Genomic DNA, 24,665 nt, shown 5'->3' on the forward strand with positions numbered 1-24,665 from the left:
TCATAGTTTTGTTCATTTATTTCAAGAAAAGTTGTCAAATATATTTACAGCAACAACAAAAAAAAACACGATGCTTTCTCAAACATCTAATGGCTCCTGTCAGCGTCATTAAAAAGCAGTTCTTATTAAAACATACATTTCTGTTCTGTACACACTGGAAATATGCACTAAAAGAAAAAAAAAAGAAGAAAAAAAAAAAAGTTCAAGATATTACACACAACGGTTTGAGAAAGGTGTGGCTCTGTACGGTGTTTGCAGTGAGGCAGTGAAACATTTTGCATAGTGTGTGAGTGTTTTCAAGTGGAATCATTATGAGTCTTAGAGAGAGAGAAATGAAAACGGCTCATACGAAAAGTACAGTGACAGTGGACAGTTTTAGTAGTGATGATTAAGTTGTAAATATCTGCTGTTAGCAATAACTATATGTTCTCTTTAATGCCTAAAGAAACGAGCATACTGAACGCTGCAGAGCAGGTCAGAGATTGAACATCTCAGCATGAAGAGTGAATGACTGATTTTCTACGTGCTACACTGGTCCTTTGGTGAAAAGTTAAAGTCTCACCCCGAAATTGAACATCTTTCATGTTATAACAACAGCAATGGGTTAGCATTCAACAACTTCTCGCTCCCGATATCTCCGTACGCACACAGAGTCCCTTACATTCAGCATAAGTGTCCGTTTTCTTTTGCTTTCATAGGAAATTGAACATTCAAAAGGAAGCACTTTTTATGGAGGCCCTAAAGAGACATGTGGGATTGCTTTTTTTTCGCGTGAGCACAAGAAACTTTCTCGTGAACACAGGATTCTTTCGCGTGCTCACGAAAAACGTTTCTTGTGCGGTATTCATCTTTCTGAAAACGCAACGGAATGTCCCGGATAGTATCGTCAACAAATAAGGTTCATGCTGTGGATGTGAAATATTAACGATAGCCGCATGACGTTAGCAGTACTTTGTTAGCATCGTTGTGTTAGCCTTAGATTGGTTTCTCGTGAGCACGAGATACTTTCGCATGCTCACGAGGAAATGGTTTGCGTGCGTCCGTTAAGCCGCCTACACGCGATCAGGGGTGAAACCGCGGGGGAGGGCGGCGCCGCCCGACTAGCATCTGGGATTTCTCGCTGTGCGCTGCGCTCAAAGTAAAAATTATTTCAACTTTGACCTCGTTGCGGCTGACCTTTCAAGGCGCAACCAATTCCAGAACGTTCCCGCGCTGCGCTTTGCGTCTCTGCTCTGCGCCCTACCTCACGGACTCACCGCGGATCTCTGGGAGGTGGCTTTAAGGTCTCTGTATGCCTCAAATGAAGGGCTTGTCAGATTGTCCAACAAAACAGACAATTTGAACTCTTTTAACTTGTCATTTTATTCTTCACTCAGTTCATTCTGTTACAGTTCGTGGTAATGGCCGAATTCAACACCACGATTGATTGATTGATTGATTGATTGATTGATTGATTGATTGATTGAGGATTGATTGATTGAGGATTGATTGATTGATTGGGCAGCCGGTGGGATGCAGCCATGAGTCGGCTCTAACTGCCTTTTGACACTTCTGACCTAAGACATGGTTGTATTACCCACCACGCCAACTTATTTGTTTGAAACACACAAAGGCCTTCAGGCATAGACTCCTTCGGGCACTAATATAGCCTCATGGGAGCTGTAGTTGTTGAACGCAAACAACATTGTTGTGCTCGACTATCTCTGTGATACAGCCGTTAAGAGGGAAGGTAACAGGTTGCAGATGTTGTATCACAAAGGGTGTCACTACCCGATGTGAGTCGAGTGGTACGGTTTGCGGCATAACGCCAAGGGATCTGGATCCGGCAAACGTTTTAGCTATCTATGATTGCTAACGTTAGCTCGAAACGCCATTCAAGTGACAGCCTTTGTTGTGTTTGATTGCTAACTTGTAGCCACCAGTGAACAAACTTCGTTATGTAGGTCCATTTTATTTGCGTTGACATTACAGAAGTCTCTCGTTAGCAGCTTCTCGTCGGCTACTTCAGCCTCTAATCTTGAACTGACATCAGGGATCGTGCCGTGAAAATGTGATGCCTTACACTAAATAATAAATTACTAGTATGTAATGTACCTATCTCATCATTCTGTGGCTAACAGCACAACAACAGATCTGCGTAAAATCTGGTCATTGTCGCAAAGTGACGCATTCGCAACTCACATCTGCACACCACACCACTCACATCGGGTAGTGACAGAGGGAAAAGCTAGCTGTTACTTGTAGAAAAGTGAAACCCCACACAGAGAAGTCAGTCCAAAGGTTAAACAGAGACGGGGTCGGAGGTAAAATAAAAAATAAAAAAAAAAATAAAAAAATCGACCCCACTCAAGCAAAGTTCTCCTTGTATCAGAAACTAAGACAAAGTTAAGGACAGTGTCGATGTAGATGTTTCAAAGTGCTGAGAATGAGGTAGGACCTTAAAAATCTACTACTACTTCTGAGTCACTGATTTCAAAACTCTACGCAGTGCTACGAAACCAACAGGAGGTTTTTGGCCATTCCTCTGGCCCGTGTTGAGGAGTGAAGGCTAGCACAGATTTTTGGGTCTGGAAAACACAACCACCCCCCCCACCCCACCCGTCAGGCTCACCGCTGTAGGCTTTAACTCCTCTCTTCTTGTTTGCTTTGATCTCTGCATTTCAATTATTCTGTGCAGTTAAACTTTTGCATTTTGTTCTATTTTCCTGGAAATTGTAGTTGCTTCAAGTAACATCTCACCTGTGGATCAGCCTACATTTACACTGCTACATTTTGGTTTAAAAACGAATGTCTTTTGCTGTGTTTACGCCTCGCGTCCACGCTACACCGGAGTGTCTGGGCTCTTAAAACGGGGACATTTGGAAACACCGCTGCCCCCGTTTTGGTTTGAAAACTCCAGGGGTTGCTTTGTAGTCTAGACGGGCACAAACGGAGACATTTGGAAACGAAAGACGCACGCCAGTCAGTCTTATCGGTTAGGTCGCTTACAGACCTTTCAGTTACAGTTCCACCTCGAAATCCCTGCTCTTACTTTCCGGCATTGTTGGTCTTTCTCCATTTCTCAGTATTTTCTGTATTTTCAACTTATACAGCGATGATTTTCAACCGCAGAGCAACGTCAGACAGATTCCCAGTCTGTGTTTTCTGTCGCCTTGTAGTCACGAGTTACTCCCAGTAACCGTTCGACCTCGTAGCCGATCCAAACAAGATCAAGAAAGAGAAAACTCTGGTCTTATCTCCGCAGTCTCTGTAGCAACTACAAGCAACTACCACCAACCGGGCGGAGTATACAATCTGCTTCCTGTTTGTGCCCAGTAATCATGAATGGTCATGAGATATGCGTTCTGGGCGTGTTAGTTTAAACGGAGATTAGTTCTCCTACTGGAGCTAAAACTCTTGCGTGCATGGAGATCGTTTTTGGCTCAAAATGCCGCTTAAAAACCAAAAAAGTACTGTAGTAGTGTAAATGTAGCTAAATACTGTTTTGCTTAACAATAAGGATGCATGAAATACAGCACAAAGAAGCCATGATTTTCTCACAACACCGATAGAAGACCGACTGAACGTGTTCTACGCGGCATTACGTGCCACTGCAGAGTTTTAAAAACACTTCAGTCAAGAGAGGAAGGAAGAAAAGGATAGTCCAGTTAGGATGGGCATCCCGTGGTTGCTTTTGGGGATTATTTCCAGATGGGGAAATCTTCAAATTTCCTGTGAGAGTCTCCAAATCAGATACTCGAGAAAAGATTCGGCCACAGATGTCTCAAAACTGCTCAGGTGTCGGGCTGTTCCCGTAGAAAAACCCAGTAAGAGTACAGAACGGCGCTCAGTGTCTCTTAATGAGAGCTGATTGAAAGTTACCCATTGACCTGATATCTTGAACTGTAGTGAAATTAGTATCTTAATTAGTATTAAGAAGCATGAAACAGCTTTAGATCCCACTAAAATGATCATGACTGTTTCTTAGTCATACCTTAATTTAGAAACTGTGTTCATACTGAGCTTTGCAGTGATGATAAAAGGATGAACGCAGATAAACAGCTGCTCTTTGGATTGAACAGGAACTAATGCCCACATAAAAAGAAAATCTGAATTGTTTGGTTACAATAGCACAGTATTGTATGGAGTTGACACGGGCCGGCTTACTTCTAAGGAGAATTCTGTAAAACACCTTCAAAACAACGTGAAAACACTCCAAATTCACATTTGTTGCGTCTCTGGAGTGTGGCAACAGGGGTGTGAAATATCCTTGTAAACCTTCTAAACACAAGCGTACATGTGACACACACTGATTTAAGTTTTGTATATTTCAGCTTCAGCATCGTCACTGCACTTGAGCTTTTGAGTAGAGGAGAGCCACCGAATGATCCCATTCTCACTTGACATCATCGCAGCCGGGGGAAATCGTTAACAAATTTGTGGCATCATTGAAAAGCAAAATATTCCTTTGGTCGATTTAAAGAAACCTGCACGACACCAAAGTGGTTGCGGCATCGTGAAGCTGCTGCCTCGGGTGCCTCTGTAACCCACAACATCGTTTTCATTTCACGATGCAATCGCACTTAATGTGAATCGGCGTTAAGGCACAAGGTTGTACAGGGCAGCGGAGCAAAGGCAAACGTACTGTCATCATTAAATGATGCTTTGACCTTAAGATACTGGTTCAGTCCAGTCCGTTACCTGTGCCACAGACAAGTACATTATACAATAGGGCTGGGCTTTTAAAAAAAAATAGATTGATTTTCCGATTCAAATTGAGCTTCATTTGAATGAGCCGATATCGATTCATAAAATCCTGAGATCGATCTTTTAAGAGGATTCGCGTCAAAGCCAGACTGAAGATATTGGTATCATATGAAACTAGATGATCAAAAAAAAAAATTTATTCGAATGCTGAATAACGCTCCAAAGTTTGGCTTCATTTTGGCGAGGGAAAAACTGGCATGGCCGTTTTCCCAGATGTGGCTTTAGGTCTCTGTCTCTGCATCACCCCCTCTGCATTAAAACGGCACTTCTGTCTCTATGTAACTGCTTTGGGGTCAATTGTTAACGACAGCGTTCATATTTTTAATACTGCAGCAGGTTAGAGGGTTCCTTGTACATATTGCAGCATTGGTTCTCTGAGAATCTCTTTCGTATCCAAGCAAAACTTGTATTGTACCTGAAACATCCCTAATCGACTTGCTATAGGATCTAATTTGAAATGGGACCGTGTGAATCGGAATCGATTTAGGAAATCTGTGGCGATACCCAGCCCTAATGATAAATGTTAAGGAGGAGCAGGCCTTTACTGGGGCTGTTGGGATCAAAAATTAAATATCAAACGGTCCTAAACCTGGTTGTCATATCCAGTCAGGCCAGACACTGACATTCTCCACCAGTGAAATGAAACGTCCGCAGCTCCGTGGTGACCGGCTGTGGCTGGAAGTGCACTGTTGTGGTCTGGTTTGTTTGCATACTGTTCCTGTCCCAGAGTTTTGGAATCATTAGCCAGTCCATCACTTCCCGCTCAAATCATGGACTTGTGGATCCTTCACAGTTCAGTTTGTCAGAGCTCCTTTTTTTCCATTGTAGTCCACGTCCATGAAGTAAACAAAGCTGCAAAGACAAAAAAAAAAAGTGTGCACAGGTCAGAGCGGGGCAACAAGAAAACTAATGGACGTCATTCCCTACGCCTTTGATAACATTTAGACCAGGGGTCACCAACCTTTTAGAAACTGAAAGCTACTTCATGGGTATTGAGTCATACGAAGGGCTACCAGTTTGATACACTCTTCTGAAATAACAAATGTGCTCAGTTTGCCTTTAGTTATATATGGTTATTAATGATTAATGATGCTCATCTATGTGAATCTATGTGAAGACACTGATCATGTTAATGATTTCTCACAATAATTATCAACAATGACTTAACAAGGTGGGAAACAGATAATATCAATATTCAATTTTCACTTTTAGAACAGGCCTGAGGGCTACTCGTGTGGTCCTTGGGGGCTACCTGGTGCCCGCGAGCACCGTGTTGGTGACCCCTGATTTAGACAGTACACGTTAGTATTCACATCTGTAGTTCGGTAGTTGCGACATCTTTCATTTGGCTCGGTTTGCGTTCACACCGCACTTTGTTAAACACCAAACATTGTAAACAAACGTCACACGGTGGAAACGGTCGCTCGTCTATTGGACAGAATATCTGAGTCAAACTCTCCGACACTTCTGGTCTCAGAAATAATGGAGCAACACCAGATTCATAACGTCTCGGGTTCTCTGGTTTTCGCTTTAGCGTTTCTAATATTTTAGAAGAAGGCGAACAATGTGATCAGCTGACAGACAGCGAGTGAAGGAGAGAGAGATGATGATGATGATGATGATGTCACACAGACGACCAGCTATGTGTGCTCAGAACAGATTATGGATCTGAAAGTTATCGTCCCTTAAATCCTACAGAAGTGTTTAACCCTTGTGTTGTCTTCCCATCGACCATGCACTTGTTGTCCTTCTGGGTCAAAAATAACAACTTTTTTGACCGTTTCTTTTTTTAATACATTTTCTGACGTTTTTGTCAAGATTTTGTCACTTTTTTTCCACAACATCAACTTATTACCAAAAGTTTTATATGTATTTTTGGAATTCATGATCAATAAATCTCATTAATAGGAGATTAGACCTAATTTTGAAATGATGAATGATTCTGACTAATATTAGAGGAACGTATGTTGGTGGAGAATCACAGACGTGTGGATGTCAAAGTGTAGTCAGGTTTTGAAACCATTTCCATTTTTTCAAATGCTATAAAATGTAACACCCACAATTCAATGAAAGTAGTAATCGAGTAATTGCAATTGTACTTTATTTTTTTAGTAATTTGGTTAAAAAGAAACCCATATTTCTGATGACAACGGGATGCCCATCCATGCCCACAACATGAGGGTTAAATTAGCTAGTAAATGCACTGTTTTTTTGGTCCACTTCCTGTATTTGGGTCGGATCGCGTTCTCACCTGAAGCGAATCCGAACTCTAGTTCACTTGGAAGAGAACAGAGACCGCCGTTATCAAGCGGACCAGAGTTCGAATGAGCTTCCACACCTAGCCGGACTATCCCACTAAATGCTCCACGGTTCAGATAAAACTTCCAGGTATGAATGTGGAACTCTTTTGGAGGGCGTTCCTGCAAAAAGAGAGGCTTCCTCTCAGCGAACCTTCCCTGAATAAATATAAAAAAGCTGCTCAGGTGTGAAAGCAAACTCACACACAACCAGGTCAGACACACCTATTCAGAAGAGAAAATAAAGTTGTACAGGATCGTATGGTTAGCTGCTCGCTAACTCTGCTGCAATAACTTTTAATTGTGCGCTGTCTCTGCAAAGATAAACAATGAAATAAATATGAGATGTATTGACCTTAAATTCGACATCACTGCAGACACAAAGGTCCAGACCGGTGCTTCTACATCTACCTGCAGCAAAACGACAACACCGGCTGACCCCCCCCCCCCCGAGTGTATGTCCTGCCTGTAGATGTAGCTGTGCCTAGGAGGACAGGTTTAGTGCAGCGCTGGGATCTAATTATAGCCCAGCGGCTGACATGCCACAGCTTGGGCTAGCAGCGGTCTGTTCCGAGTCCTCACAGGTTGCGTAACTTTGGAGCACATGGTATGAACACAAAGTGGGTCAGCTTAGGAGGACGCACGCATGTTTGGGATGGTGAATGAGGGATGATGTACAAAATGGAGACATGTTACTGCTGAGGATGAGCACTTTAAACGCCACATATATTTAAAGTAACATCCAGTACTCCATTAATTCGGGTTGGGTTTAAAAAATCCAATATCTGATTCAAATAAATAATAATAATAATAATAATAATAATAATGTATACTTTATTAATCCCACAAGGGGAAATTACAATGTTTTCACTCTGTTATTACACACAGGCCTGAATTACACACACATGCTCAGTACCTCTACATGCACTAATGGAGAGATGTCAGAGTGAGGGGGGGCTGCCCATGGAAAGGCGCCCCGAGCAGTTGGGGGGTTCAGTGCCTTGCTCAAGAGTACCTTGGCAGTGTCCAGGAGGTAAACTGGCACCTCTCCAGCTACCAGTCCACCACCATACTTTGGTCCGTATGGGGACTTGAACCAGCAACCCTCCGCTTCCCAACCCAACTCCCTACTGACCGAGCTACTGCCACCCCAAAACCCCAAATCTAGGGCTGCACGACATCAGGAAAATGTAAGATAACAGAATATCTCCATAACAATATTACTGCACTGCGCCTCTATTGTACCTCCTAAGTTGCCGTAGCTTGTATTGCTGAGGTAGGTCGCGTGTAAAATGCTGCTGCGCTATTACGATATCAACTAGCTGTTTTGTGCCGTTTTTACGGTTAAATATAAGTTCTAACGATGCTTTGTTTAACTCTTTTTGCGCCATTTTGGCGCTGTTACTGTGTAATGTAATGTACAGTCCATGTTGAGTGTGTAAATTCTGTTATTTAATGTTTAGGAGCAGAGGTGCGGATAGTAGGAAACATGAGACCAGAAGCCAATTCATGCGATATTGTCTTCTGCGGAGCAAATACATTTTGGAAAACCGTCTGCTGAAGTTGTCCGTTTCCATACACGAGCAGCCCTAGGATCCTCTCAGATAACTCCCAACAACACTGCAGAGCTGTCAGGCCATAAAGTACCCTCCTGACGCACTAACAGCCAGGCACTATCGATCTGCTTTCTGGTCGGGGGTTGACAGAGGTCACTGGTGATTTAATATCCTTTCTTCGTCTCCGAGCTTTTGGACACGCAGAAGGATTCCAGTCATTTCTTAACCTGAACCCTGTTTATCACCATCCTCCTTGACCCGAATCTGTTCTTTAAAAACCGTGTTGTTTAAAAAAAAAAAAAGAACAGCTGATGAAGTCACGGTGCCCTGAGGCTCGCATTTCTCCGCATTCAGCAGTTTCTGTTTTCCATCTCTTGTCTTCGCAAGAGCAGCTGTGAAGGAATGCCGTTGGTGAACTTTCTGAACTCGCGCTTTTACGAGCATGCCTCCCAAACCTATGAGACTATGTATGTATGTATGTATGTATGTATGTATGTATGTATGTATGTATGAGAGAGAAAAAACGCTCCCCGAAGTTGTTTGTTCAGGCAGGTATTACAACTTATATTTATGTTTCTAGTGGCCGTTAATGACGAGAGCAGAGGAGGAAGTAATGAGACGAAATGTAAGAGCGCCAAACAAACACAAGACTTAAAAAAGAAAAACTTGCCGTTTACTTTTATTTTCATTTTTATTTGACGGTATTGTGGTATTGCAATTACAGCTTTCAAATGTATTATTTTTGAAATGTCTCGGTAATAAACAACAACTTTTTTTTCCCATTGAACACAATGTATTTTATTTTGAAACACACTGCACGCTGGCAGGGAGAGGGATTTCTAAACTGCACTTTCGGTCCTTGTAGACTCATGATAAACAGCTCATACCTTAGGAATGGTATGACAGAACATTTTTTGTGGTTTTGAAAACTGTGACTTTTTCAAAACCGCGGTGTACCTTGAAATCGGTATCCGGCAGCACAAGTGGAAAGAAAATAGATTTGAGGTGTAAAAATCAGCAGAAAGACTTTATTTTAGCAGCCAAATAATTTCCTGGGAGGAGTGCTGAAAAGAACTATGTCATTTTGTTCTGATGGTAGAAAAAGTAGAGCCGAAGAACTAAAACTAAAACTAACATGGCGCAACACAATGTTACAGTAAAAAAAACTTAAAAAAAAATAATAAATAAAATCTCTCTACAAAACTGCTGAGTTAGTAAACTTCTAAAAACGTTGAAAAAAGCACTTTAAAAACGTCAACAAAAAAAAAAAGGAAAAAAAACCATTGGAAATAATTTCAATAATGTCGACAAAAAGCGGCAAGCGTAGAAAAAAAAAAACGACAAAAGTGGACTTTCATCTCCGGAGCACAAATTATGCAATTCGAAATGTAAAACAAAAAGAAAAATACCAGTTAGTTTCTGTTTAAATATACATAAAACTGTTAATACACAGATATTTGTCCTGCAAAGAACTATGTAATAATGTAAGACACTTCTAGAAACAGAGGCAAAGCTAAACTGACTCAAACTAACGTGGTGCAACATAGAAACATTTTAAACCCTCCTCTGTTCAGACCCTTGCTGTATGTCGTCAGCCTGTCACTGTTCTGTGTGTTGCTCTGTTGGAGATATTACTGCTACATAAATAAGCCGACATTGAAGGAAACAAGGTGGATGTTGTAGCCCAGCAGATCCTGGACAAACTGAGCTCTGCTGCCAACTCAGCCACTTCTTGTTGCACAACCCAAAAGCAGACTACTATCTTGTTAAAAAACCGGCAGAGACCGGTATATTGGGGGGGAAGTGGTGGGTGTTGGTTGCCTCTTGTGAGGGCAGGACACCGTGGCAGCTCTCCATAACCAGTTTGAGAGAGTTTTTACGAGCTCGGGGTGGTTTTGTGGCCGTGAGGCACGCAAAGCAACACATTCCGCTTGGCTGGCATTCAGGAAAACTGTTCATTATGCAAGTTTAGGTGTGTGCCTCCAAGTTTCTCTTGGTGCAAAACGGACAAAGCACTCGCAGCAAATACAGAGGTTGGACACAGTGCAATGTGATGATCACCTTTGATAACCAGTGGACAAAACCAACGCTAACATTTCAAAAAGGTTGGGACAACATTCAGTACTTTCTAAAAAAACAGAGCTGCCACTTAAGGCCCAGACACACCGACCAGACGGCCGGCCCTCGGCAGAAGAGCCAGCCGGACCCATCAGTCTCCCCGAGTTGGTCAAAGAAAGTTCCTCAGAACACACCGAAGAGACAAGACGTAATACGTCTCCATAACAGCAGGCGGCGCTAATCTGTATAGTCGCCCAAAAATGAAAACCGGCAGCTGATTGGACGAACGCTTCTCGTGGGGTCTGGTTTCTCCGGAAATTCAAAGCCAGGCTGTCATGGCGGCTCGTTCAGAATACGATCTCATACTGTACTAAAATAGTTCACCGAAACGTGTTTCTGAAAAGATTTTAAGAGAGAAATAGGCCGTGCAGCTGCTGAATCTGTCTTCATTTCAGATCAACAAAGGTCAGTTTAAAAGATCTGCGTCAGATTTTGAGAGACTCTAGTCACTAGGGCTGTGCTCGATTGAAGAAATTCTTAGTCGACTAACAATCATTCAATTGTATCGGCTAATCGATTAGTTGATTTAATCGACAGATCTGTAAATCAGAGTTTCTCCGCAAAGAGTCGTGCTAAAAGCACCACTTTAATCCTTGTGTTTACCAGAGATGAGCTCGTACGTTTCTTGGAAAATAAATCATTCAGCATGAAAACAGCATCAGACATGACTAATGGACTAAAGAGATCTAGGTTGACTGAGACCAAAACGACCGATTAGTCGACTAATCGACTAAGAGGGAGCAGCCCTACAAGTCACGCTCATCCGGCTCCCAGTTTCCTGGTTAGCTCTCCACCAATCAGATGGGTCATTTGAGTCCGACTGCCGGTAGCGTCCGCCCCGCCGATTATACACGTAAAATCGGCCAAAATGAACGCCGACGGCCTCTCTGACGGACGACGGCACGAAGCACACCGAACACACTCGAGTCACCGACCTCGCCAGACTGTCCCACGGCCGATCGAGCTTAAAAGAGATGGGTCATTCTGTTGGGATCAGTTATTTAGATCAACACAAATATTTCATTTGTCTAAATACTGAAAAACTTTTGGTCAATAAAGTCTTGAAAAAAAATAAGAGACATTTGACAAATGAAAGGGGAAATCTGGTTCACAAAAATAACAGCTGAAAATGTGAACAAGGACAACTGTATTCCAAGGCCAAGCCCCCACAATGGTTAACAGTCTGTTTCACTGTTTGTTTGTTCCACCATCTGCATCCTCTGGGTAATCCTGCCATCTTGAAGTTCTTATGTTCTCATTTAGTGACGGGACGGAGCGCACGCACAGTCGATAAAAGCAGTGACAGAGTGAATAAAAAAAAAAAAAAAAAAACTAAAAGTAATATCAGAGACAGGAAAGCCATCTCTGCTTTCAATCTCTGCGACAGATGCAGACCACGTCTCTTTTCGTCTATTATTTACAGCTCTAAATGAACCCGGTCATCGGCTTTGGTACATACACTGTCAACACAACAGCGGATCATTATATATGAAGGTTTCCAAACCAAATGCACACAAAACCGCCCAAATTTCTTGCCGGAAAGCAGACCGATTTGTAAACGCTGACTTTTTGGATCGATTTAAAAACAGACGCTTCGCTTCATTCATCACCAGACAAACTGGCTCGTAACTTTACAGTGTTATACCAGCCAAACGTTCATTTAATGCCCATGGCACGTCAGGCGGGGTTATTTGGGTTGGGTTGTCAGACCAAATCCAAAAAAAACTCCACCTGACCACTTATCACGTTCAAGGCCACGTTCGAGTCAGTCTACCGAACTGAAAAATTGTTAAACAGCTCCTAAAAAGAAGAAGTAAACGTTGGGGGGAAAATGTTAGCAAAAATGTTAATTATAGCAACCATACATGCTGTAGAGGCTCAGAGGGGAACTGCTAACATCGGAATTACGTTTCTGTACATTTTGGATTGCTCCGGATTTAAGGCTCATTAAAAAGCATTTAGTTTACACCGTTTACGTTTGTGGTTGTAGGGTTATATGGTGGCTGGGAGGTTGCGAGTAACATTAGGCCATTCCAACCGATAACCCAGAAAATCTCCCTCTTTTCACAGCCCGATGTTGGCAGGGATGAGATGGTACGCAGACTGTGAGATTAACACGCTGTAAAGAGCTTACAGCCCATTAGATCCAAAACAGCCACCATGAATGGGGACAGCGGAGTGGAAAAGATGTGGATCCATGTTGTTCCCAGAGCACTGTGGGATGGCATGCACTGTACAGGGTGCCGAAATGTCAGATTACTGACATGGCTTCAGCTTTTCAGACAGCCTCTTGCTCTCCAAGATTTTAACTTTGGAATAAACAAAAGGACACAAAGAGGAGCTCCACCTGAGGCTGGGCGAGATATATTATATAATATAATATAATATAATATATATATCTCGTCAAAATGATATAAATGTCTATCATATGTATATTTTTTTATATTGTTTATATCATGATGTAGAAAAAAAAAGTGGCCAAACTGCGTTACAGCAACGTTTATGTCATTTGGACTACGCTTTACATTCTGATAGTTTTACCTTGTTGATTTTGCACTAAATTTCTTGATGAATTTCTTGATAAAATGAGAAAGTTGTTTGTCAAGTATTTAATTCACACAGTAGTTTACAAAAACAGACTTTACCATGTGGTTATTTCAAATAGACTATTTATTTATTGAATTATCATGATATACCTAGAGATTGGCAAGGTTTTATTTCAGTTAGCCTAATAGCTGGTTTGATTTACATTGAGAAATGATTTTATGGAAAGTACCCCATGCCAATCTCTAGGTATGGTGAAGGGTATGTGATGATGTGGGGGGTATGGTGAAGGGTATGTGATGATGTGGGGGTATGGTGAAGGGTATGCGATGATGTGGGGGTATGGTGAAGGGTATGTGATTATGTGGGGGTATGGTGTAGGATATGTGATGATGTGGGGGGGGGGGCTATTTTAATTCCAAAGGCCAAGGGAACTTTATCAGGATGCATAGTATCCTGGATCCATGAAATAACTGGCCTTTAAAAATAAACATCTGCCTGCCTCTATGGAATTTAACATAGGGGTGGACTGACTTTTGTTGCCAGCTGTTTAGACATTAATGGCTGTGTGTTGAGTTATTTTGAGGGGACAGCACATTTACACTGTTATACAAGCTGTACACTTAATACTTTACATTGTAGCAAAGTGTAATTTCTTCAGTGTTGTCCCATTAAAAGATATAATGAAATATTTACTAAAATGTGAGGGGTGTACTCACTTTTGTGAGATACTGTATGTCGTTACATATATCGCCCAGCCCCTCGCTCCACCAGAAGTATTTGTGTAGGAACTCTTTTTTTTGGAAGTTATTTCTCTGAACCCTGAGGGCCTCTAGGAAATATTTACCTTCTCAGTCACTGAATGCTCACTTATACAACCATGTTACATAAGAACACCAATGCACTCATCACACCCACTCCCAAAATCTCATAAAGGTTGCCTCCCTCTGGCATTTCTCATCCCCTCTGTAATACCCCCCCAGTGACTGAGCCAACAGAACACATTGTACTGTACCCTGCGTTCAAACCGCTGTCCAAACAACTTCATTTCCTTTAGAGGAGCGGGATCAGCGTTCTCTCAGACCCTACTGTCTTTCTTTCAAAACGTATGCTGCTTTTTAATATTCCGATAGGATGAAAAACATGCAAAGAGAAACTCCTCAACCCTGCTTGAGGGCATCCGGGAGTTTATGACAACACCCTGAAAGTGCCTCAACTTGTAAAAAGCCCGTTCATGCTGTCAGGGAAATCAAAAAAAAAAAGATTCCCCAAAGTAAGGTCTACTCTGTTCATCGTGGCCGGGGCATTCGGTTCTCTGGCCTGGTTCAGACGGAGTCGGTACACGGCTGGCTGGCAGGCAGCAAGAGGACAAAAAGTTCCAGACACAAGCCTCCATAAGTAGGGTTGGGCATCGTTTGGATTTTAACGATTCTGATTGCGATTCTTTGAGGGGTGGAGTTGAAACGGGACACATGCCTATTTCACAAATAAGAGGGTTACGTTTTATTTTGATTCAATGGTGGGCTGCAGTTTGACGGGGCTTTTTCAGCGTAAAATAAAGCCACACTAGAGCGCCGCTTACGGTGCTCCACGGCTGCAGCACAACAAGCGCCTGGCCGCTACGGAAACCACAACTTAAATTTGGAAACCCATGATCAGATTTGAAACCAAATCTTCCAAACGATTCCAATAAAGAAATGATTCCACTTGAAAGATTAGGGGTGGGGGGAAAAAAACGATACAGCATAGTATCACATAGTAGTGGAAATACTGCATCGATAAACAGATGCCAAGTATCGATCTTTTATTATATATGTGTTGGTCAGTTTGTCTGCTTGACAATCTGATTTTGCAGCAATACAATTGAAGGGAGATGAACAAACAGAGAAATCTATCTTTTTAGATAAAACAGATGTTGACAAAGTTTCCTTTTGGGGACATAATTTGAAATTGGGAAAAATTTGAAGTTGGAAAAAAGGAAATGAATTGCAATATATCGCAGAATATTGCAATATGTTTAAAATCGCAATAATATTGTATCGTGACATAAATATCGTGATGATATCGTATCGTAAGGCCTCTGGTCATTCCCACCCCTAGGAAAGATTAGGAATCGGTTCTCGATGCCCAACCGAAGTACATTTGGAGGATAATTGCCTGACATCCGGTGCAATGTCCCTCACCTTCCTCTCTCTGCGTGTTGCCGTTCTCAAACTCTGTTCGCTTTGGGAAACTACGACAAACTGAGCTAGCATGCAACATGGTGAAAATGTCATGTTTTAAAGAGAATTTGGATGGTGCAACAAGGCAGGCCTGCTTGGTTCTTTCGGGGAATGATTGTAAAGATTTACAAAGAATACGTTTACGTTGGGCTGGGCGATATGGAGAAAATCAAATATCACGATATTTTTGACCAAATACCTCGATATCGATACTGCAACGATATTGTAGTGTTGACTATTGGTGCTTTCACAAAATATTTACACAATGAGATTTTCGATGAATAATCACCAGTAATGTGGATATAATGACTAAGTGGGTAAAGGCAAATAATAGAACAGCTAGAACAGTCTGGTAAGTTCAGAAAATGACATCACTTTACTGTAATGCAGCCTTTAAAACCAGGAAAAGACACTTATGCTATATTACGATATTACAATCTAAATCTAATCTAAGACGATATCTAGTCTCACATTACGATATCGATATAATATCGATATATTGCCCAGCTCTACGTTTACGGTGTTTTCTCTCTAACTGGGACATTTTGGGACCGATTGGTGGGATTGCTGTGGACGAAGTACACACGGAGATACACTAGTAAGAGCCAATCAGGTTTAACCTTGTTGACCAAAAACAACATGAGCCCCATACGTCCTTCCATCAGATGGGAGTCTCATTGCGGTATGTTTACAGTCACTAATCCCTCTCTCCAACAGAAGACAGTTTCCATTGAACCAGTGCACGACTGTGGGCCTGTTACGTAACCCACCATCCCATAATGCCACTTTAGAACGAGGCCAAGCAGCGGACTAGCACGCAACAACACTTTCAGAGTCCCTTCTGCTGACAGCTGGGAGCCGAGAGGCGTTACGTCACCGAGCGAACGGGCGGGGGAGGCCGGGGCGGGGGCATGTGGATTATGGGAGAGCTAATTGTTAAACAATCGTCGACTTAGTCCTGGTCAATGGAGGGTTCAAGTTCAAACAAACAGACGGACAGTTCGGGTCATTGAACATCCACTCAGCGGCTGATTGATGTGCGAAAAGGAGTTTCTGCTCTAGATAGCAAACTGAGACAATTAACATCTTACAGGGACACTTCCTCCACTGTCACTACAGCAGAAAAAGTGATTTCCTGCTGAGTGTGCAGTTTGTTTAGGGGGGAGGGGACAAGGGAGGGCTCTTATCCGATATGCAAAATATGCCCCTTTTTTAGAAAGTGGTAAAGTGGGTGAGATTATTTTATGATAGGGCTGCTCAATTATGGGAAAAAATATAATCACAATTATTTCGGTCAATATTGAAATCACGATAATTTAACACGATTACTCGTTGACTTCTGGAAAGATGTTGCAATTACTGTACTTAAACAGTGGAAAAAGTCAAATAAATCAACAGTAAAAAAAATAAAAAAATAAACACATACAACTGTGAACTTTGCCTTAATACTTTTCCTATTGAAACTTTATTTTTTCATTCAGAACATGAGAAAATAAGAGTTTACTTGCAAAACGTAATGAGCTAAATAATCTTGATTCTCGATTATTCTGTTTTTATGATCATTGGGAGCCGAAATCATAATCACGATTAAATTTTGATTAATTGCACAGCCCTATGTTATGATTAAGTAAAAGTATTTCCTATAAAAAGTGACTTTCTGTTGTAGCAAGGGTGAAAGGTGCAAGACTAAAGCTGCTTACACACCGACCAGATGGCCGACCGTCGGAGTCAGTCAGAGCCAGTCGGACCGATCGGTCTCCCCGAGTCGGTCCAAAAAGTTCCTCAGAACTCACCGAAGAGACGAGACGCAATACGTCTCCAAAACAGCAGGCGGCGCTAATCTGTATTGTTGCCCCAAAAAATGAAAACCGGCAGCTGATTGGACGAACGCGTCACGGGGGTCTGGTTTCTCCAAAAATTCAAAGCCAGACTGTCATGGCGGCTCGTTCAGAATACGATCTCATATTGTACTAAAATAGTTCAGAAACGTGTTTCTGAAAACGTTTGAAGCGAGAAATAGGCTCTGTCTGTCTGTCTGTCTGTCTGTCTGCCTGTCTGTCTGTCTGTCTGTCTGTCTGTCTGTCTGTCTGTCTGTCTGTCTGTCTGTCTGTCTGTCTGTCTGTCTGTGTGTGTATGCAGTTGCTGAATCTGTCTTCATTTCAGATCAACAAAGGTCAGTTTAAAAGATTTTCCTCAGATTTTGAGAGACTCTAGTCACGCTCATCCCGCTCCCAGTTTTCCGGGTTAGCTCTCCACCAATCAGATGGGTCATTTGAGTCCGACTGCCGCCAGTGCCCGCCCCGCCGATTATACATGTCAAATCGGCCAAAATGAACGCCGACAGCCCCTCGGACGGACGACGGCACGGGACACATCGAACAGACTCGAGTCACCGACCTCGCCAGACTGTCCAACGGCCGATTATCGGCTCGTGTGTCCGGGCCTTAAGACTCCTTTAAAAAAAAAAAAATAGAAAATCTATCACTACTACAAAAGCTGTTGTGAGTTTAAAAGCACTTTTCAGTGGAAAAACACTTATTTTTGTACTCGTTATTACATAATAGGGATGGCATGATGTCTTTGAAAACGTGCCATCATATTGGAAGTATCGCTACAAGCGTAAGCAACACGTGCTTGCACACAGTCGCGGCCTTATCCTCCAATTTCCCCCCATCATTGTCAGGTTAACAGTAATGCTTTCATACAGCAGCCTGAAACTGACTGACAGCTGCACTCTGCTTCCAGTTTGTGCCAACTGCCAATCCATTTTTTTTTTTTCTTAAACTTTAGTTTGTTTCTGCACGAGCCTTTCTGACTGAAATCTGCCAGGCCAAAATGACCCCAACGCTAAATGACAACCGATTCAGATGTGTTACCAGTGTGTCCGTTGGCAGCCTCTCCATGCAGGTTCAGGTCTAAAGCATTGGATGAATACAGGGTTTCAGAATTTAATAAAGTTACGTTACTTGAGCCGTGTTACAATATATCCGCCAGAATTTCACGGAAAATAAGCCAGACTGTGTGTCCACTGTCAGTGAAGAGGACGAAAACTTGTAACAGACAGTGTTTTTGATGGAAACAGAAGTCAAAATTGAGTGTTGTGCGCAAGTAATTCACTTCCAGGTGTAAATATGAACCAGAAAAACCTTCTTTTCCTGGAAAATAACTCATTGTTTTCTGTTTGACTGTCACACACACACACACACACACACACACACAAACCCTATTTGTTTTCCATTTCAAAGCCAGGCTGTTTGCCCTCAGGCCCAGGGTGTACCCTGCTTGGTTTTTTAAAGTCCTGCTCTCTCCTGCTTACATAAATGTGCTCTCACACCGCCCTCTCCATCCCCCGAGGTCATCCACACACCTCTTGTTAGCTACCTTCGCCCTCTGTTGACATCAGTCATCTTGTTAACTGCATCAACAGTTCAGTTTCGTGTATTGATTAACTCCTGTTAATCCGGTTTCCTTGACAGTGACGTGGGAAGCTTTGGCAAAAAATCAGGTGCAGCAGGCAAGCTTAGGAACTATATTAGAAGTGAAGAAATTAGGCCACGCCGTCTGATGTCCAGGGCTGCACGATATGAGGAAAATATCTAATTGCGATTACTTTGACTGATATTGCGATTGCGATAGGATTCACGATATTGGAGGGAATGATCAATTTTGTATCATTATTCTCATTTTCATTGAAAAACATTAGAATGAAATTGATTATAGTGTGATTTTTGCCAGGACTTAGTCTGTTGGATACGATTTGTAGGCCGGGACGTCTCAGCAGCACCACAATACTACATTCAGAACGGTTTGACAAATATTTTGCCTTTAATGAATATTGCGTCCCACCTGCGATTTGGATATTGCACTAGTCCATATTGTGATTTCGATACATTTGCAATTAATTGTGCAGCCATACTGATGTCATGTGTTTAGAATTGATAAAAAGGTACAATATGCAGGATTTTAATAAAAAACAATGCATAAATTAATACAAAAAGTAACCACTTTCAATCATCACTTATGACCAACTAGAAGTGTCTGTATCTGCAGATACCCTGCTCTCTCTCTCTCTCTCTCTCTCTCTCTCTCTCTCTCTCTCTCTCTCTCAAACTGTCCATTGTACTCACAGTTTACTGACCTGCTTCAACTTCCTGGGCTTAAATAACCTGGAAAAACTCTCTGAACGCTCACGTTTCCTGGCCCGTCAAACTTTGTTGTTGTCATGCTTTCTTTCTTTGCGATTATTACGTTATCGAGCTTGTTTGGTAGCTTGTTTAACAGTTAAACATCACCACTATTCAGTTTTTATACTCCACATATCGTGAACAAACTTCTTAAAAATGCGATGGAATATGCGGGATATTTATGCAATTTTATGCGATGAAATTGCGGGAACTTGCTAAAACTGCAGTTTGATGAAAAAGCATGTGAAAAAGAGAAAAAAAAATTGATTCCCCCAGCACGCTGCTTTTCGATGATGTTCACGTTGCGTAATTACGTCACTTCATAACGTTCCCATGGCAACAGGGGAAAATGGCTGCTCTTGTGTGAAGTAAATGCAACATTTTTCAACTTTCTGCTAAACTATTAGACTTTTTTTGCAAAAAAAAACCCCGGGGATTATGAAATCATGCAAGTCCCGCATATTTGCGCGAAAATGGGTTCGCTTGGAGTTTTCCAGGTGTGAAACAAAACCAAACCAAGGGGGAAACGCTCCAAGTTTACAAACTCACCAACTGATTCAGACCAGAGCAAACAAACTAAAAGGTGTGAAAACTCCCTATGTCGCATTTTGTGTATAGATATGTGTATATTTGTGTACATTTTTGTGTTAGCACCGTGGGAATGTGGAAATGACAAATAAACTCGAACTTGATCACGAATTAACTTGAAGAGAGCGTTCCTAAAAAGGTAGAAAGATAGAAACACTAATAAGTTCTCAAGAAAGTGGAGCTTACCTGGGAACGAGAGTGGTCCTTTCTTTGACTGGTTAGGTTAAAAAAAAAAAAAGGAGAGGTTTCGGGAAGTTGAGGGGCTGTCACGCAGCACACGTGACTTGGTCCATCCGCACCTCCAGCTGGAAGGCGTCTGGCCGGTCCTGAGGGTTGACCGCCAGCATGTCCTGGAGGAGTTTCTTCACCCCGTCGGACATGGAGCTCCTGGCCTTCTGAGGGATGTGGAGAACCATCTTGGGGTTCTCCAAAAGAGCCTCGCCGACAGGTACAATCTCTGTGCCTTGCCGTATGTAGGTGCCCAGCAGTTCGCGCTTGGACTCTGCGTCGATGAAAGTGATCCGCTCGATCATCGCCCAGATGATAATGCCCAGGGCAAAGATGTCCGCCTTGGCCGTGTAGTGGCCCTCCCACACCTCGGGGGCCATGTAGAAGTCCGAGCCACAGGCCGACGACAACCAGAACTTGTTTATGTTGACGATGTTGTTCTGGTTGCTGCCTCTGCCGCCTGCCGCAGGGTGTTCTTCGCTGTTCTTGGAGGTAAGGCCGGCACAAACTTTACTGAGGCCAAAGTCGGCCACTTTGAGAACAGGTGAACCAGATTTTTGCGAGATGAGAATGTTGTCGGGCTTCAGATCACGGTGAACGATGTTGTTCTTGTGTAGGAAAGCCACGGCGCTCGTCAACTGGCGCATAAAGCTCCTGTTGGTCTGGGGGTCGGGCCGGCGAGACAAGATGTACTGGTTGAGGTCCCCGCCCTCGCAAAACTCCATGACGAACCAGAGGTAACAGGGCTCCTCTGGGTGACCCAGTATGCGCTCCCCTGCAGCATGCAGATGGGACAGATATGACCTGATTAGTGAAATAACAGCAGTCAGACTGTGACATTCAGTCTGTTCACTAGAGCTATAATCTGTGTTGCTGGATTTTTAAGGCGAAATACTGATATCGATATTTGAGAGTTTGAAAAATGTGTTTTGTTACATAAAACACACTTTGTTTTGATTTCGTCAACCTCACATGCATTGATGTCTAAGTGATTAATGTGAACAAAAATATTTTAAATTGGTCCAGTATTGAGCGAGAACGCTGTAACCAGCAGCCACGAACCGGGCTGCAACAAAACCAGATAGGGGAAATGTGCATTGTCAATTTTGTCCACTAAAAAGGGCTGTCTCTGCCACTGACAGACTCAGATTATTATTCTAGGTGTCTGACAATATTATGGAAAGGATCCTACAGAGATAGACATTTTTGTTGAAGTGTAAAATCTTTTTTGTTTGACCAGAAACAGCTCAGAAATCACCATAGCCAAAACCCACCAGACTCCATTTAAATAATCAAGACTTTAAGTGTGTAAAGAGCCAGCGAATTTCCACATGTAAATGGGTAAATTAAGGGTTTATCTTAATAAAACCAGAGTGGTGATTGTTGGAACAGTGGAAAGACGAATCAAGACGGCTTTTGATAGTTTTATTTTGTTTGTGTCAACTTTGAATGAAGTGCGTTTTACAATGATAAAATTACTGTTTATTTAAACGGAGTCTGGTGGGTTTGGAGATAGCGATTTCTGAGCTGGTTCATGTTAAACAAAAAAGCATCTTACTCTTTAACAAAAAGGTCTTTCTCTGTAGGGATCCTTTCCATAATAATCTGAGCCTTGTGTGACCAAACTGCGTCTCTCCCCCAAACTGACCTGCCCTGATGATCACTCTGTGGGCTGCTACCTGTCTTTATGCTTCAGAAACTAGGTTAAGTGGACCAAGACAAAGGGTTAAGAGGGCATATAGATTAAAAGCAAGTCCTTTTAATTGTTATCTGAATCCTAAAAACTCTTTTGTATCGTCACTTGATGGCTGCGAAAGATTCCAGCTCGAGATTAATACTTCATTTCAAGAGCCTGAATGGTGACACTTATATAACAGCCAGGCTATTAAAAGAAAACAAGCAAAGACTGTGTACACTAGTTCACTTATAACTCTGGGTTTTAACAGCACAGCACAGGTCAGCTAAATTTCACTTTTATGAAGATGTACAGTATTCACCAGCTTGCTATTTCAATCAACATGCCTGCTGAGCAATAACAAAGGGAGTAATAAGTAGGTCAAACTGGATTGATGGCATCAATTACACAAACAGAATAAAAATGTATATATGTCATTAGATTATGCTACAGTATTTCATTATAATATCCAAGATTACACTCTAACATCACTGTTTAGTGTCTGAAATTCCAGTCAACAAGCAATGGGTTAACACCCTGCCAAGTAGTACACGGTGTTCTTTTGTGGGCTGAGGGAAACACTGTGTACTCTCTGTGCCTACTATAGGTAATGTATAGCAACCAACAGCACTGACGGATAGAAGGCTGCAAAAGGAATTCATTTTACATTTAATTCACAATATCCTTCTTAAGTAAATGAGCCTTAATACCACGGATACATACATCTAATGTATAGTTTATGGTACATATTGTCCACATGGTTTTGTTTAAGTAAACATATAGCGACCATACGTCATTAAAGTGGACCAGTGAAGCTTCTTAAACCATCCAGGCTCTTTGTCCTTAATGTTAAATAGCTATTATGTATATCTGTAGTTACTGTGTATTACATATTCATGTTTAATAGGTTTTGTATGCACCAAGGCAAATTCCTCGTAACTGTTACTTACTTGGCAATAAATCATTTTCTGGTTCTAATTCTGATTCATTCAAACCATTAATGTCAATATTTTTTTTGACAGACATACCAGTAACTAGCAATGTTTTTGTTGTTTCTAGATAATCTGTGGCTGCTGAGTGTGGTTCAGAAAATCCAAACAATTGTGGTTACACTTACTGCAGGTGCAGACCCATAGTGCATGTCTACATGTGCTGAAAAGACATTTAACTATTTTCTAGCTGGACTTAAGTGTGCTTTTATTAAAGCATGAGACAACTGAGTCTTTAATAGGCTACAAGTTTAGAGCTCATCAGAATCTGAATACTTTACACAGTCAAATGTAACAATGTTGACAATGTATTTGGACACATTGTTTCTTTCATTATCATTAGTATGGGTGTTAGTGGACAATTAGCCTGTAAAGAGCATTTCACAGTTGTAAACATAAGCATTCTTCCAGGATGTTGCCTAGCAATGGAATCCCATTAATTAAAAAATGACCATACCTTTTAGTGACGTCTCCACCAGGCGCAGGTACTGTTTGGACCGCTTGTTCCCGTGGCTCATCTTCTGGGCCAGGCCGTTCCTCTGCAGGACGCACTCCTCTAGCTGGACCACGTTCTGGTGACGGTTCTCCAGGCTCGTCAGAGCCCAGAACTCGGCCAGAGCTAGCTCCACGTTTTCCGGGGCGTCACACTGGAGCCTCTTCACCGCCACCCTGGCCCCTGTTTTCCGGGCTATAGCCTCATAAACGACCCCGTAGCTTCCCCGCCCGACCTCCCGCAGCAAGCTGTACCGCGGAGAAAGCGCCACGGAGGGCTCCAGTCGGCCATTCCGCAGGAAGCTAATGGAGAAGCAGTCGTCGTCCTCTTCCTCCTCCATAGGCTCCGCGTGATTGTTGTCCCCCACCGTTAGGGAGCGGAGGACTTTACCCACGTCGCGCTTCATTTTTACGGCCACGCTCCGCCTGCAGCCCCGCACGCCGCCGCCGCTTACCTGTCTCCTCTTCTTCCCGTCGCAAATATCCATAACTTCTTTTTTGTTGAAAGTAAGCATGAAGGGAGGACGTGTTTGTCTCTCATTACTCAAACTCTAAACTAATAAAGTTTGACGTCCTTACGTCTGCCTGGTTGACGTTAGGGAAAGCTTAAACGCCAGCCTGTCAACAGTTTGGAGCTTGATTGCTGCTGATAATGAGAAAGCTCGTAAAGTGCCACTGGCCGTCCAGCTGTAGGGACTGTACTGTATTTACCTTCAGAAACAAAATGTTCCAGCTTCCAAGTAGACACACAGAGAACAGGGGGCGGGCTGTACTCTGCAACCGCACGCTGATTGGCGGAGAGGGAAAACCGCTCGCGGAGATCCCGCCTTTCGTCTTGGTCAGAGGGGTGGAGAATACAGCGAGCACGCTACGTTTGTTTTTATTTTGAAAAAGGACCCTATAGTCTTGATAAGAGTACATTATTAAATATATAAGGACGCATACGGTAGTTCTCATATCCATATATAATGAAATTGTAATGCAGGCCTAGTTATAGTGTGCATAGATACATGTCGGTTTTTTGAA

The 24,665-nt window shown here is 42.4% G+C and overlaps 1 protein-coding gene across 1 annotated transcript; it reads right to left on the bottom strand.

The window, feature by feature from the left end:
* stk35 (serine/threonine kinase 35) lies at positions 1-24,370 on the bottom strand. The gene is made up of 3 exons (XM_039800296.1): positions 23,605-24,370; positions 20,442-21,258; positions 1-5,598 (listed from the first exon to the last, which is right to left on the bottom strand). Exons 1-2 carry the CDS (start codon positions 24,152-24,154, stop codon positions 20,522-20,524), a joined length of 1,287 nt encoding a protein of 428 aa, XP_039656230.1. The 5' UTR covers positions 24,155-24,370; the 3' UTR covers positions 1-5,598; positions 20,442-20,521.
* Between the last annotated feature and the right edge of the window lie 295 nt (positions 24,371-24,665).

This window comes from Perca fluviatilis, chromosome 5, assembly GCF_010015445.1.
Source record: "Perca fluviatilis chromosome 5, GENO_Pfluv_1.0, whole genome shotgun sequence".
NCBI classification, from domain to species: domain Eukaryota; kingdom Metazoa; phylum Chordata; class Actinopteri; order Perciformes; family Percidae; genus Perca; species Perca fluviatilis.

Excerpts from the sequence above, each read along its gene's own strand:
- stk35 (XM_039800296.1), bottom strand. The coding sequence starts at position 24,154 with ATGCTTACTTTCAACAAAAAAGAAGTTATGGATATTTGCGACGGGAAG. Across the intron at positions 21,259-23,604 it reads GGTGGAGACGTCACTAAAAG|GGGAGCGCATACTGGGTCAC; the intron begins GTATGGTCATTT and ends TGCATGCTGCAG.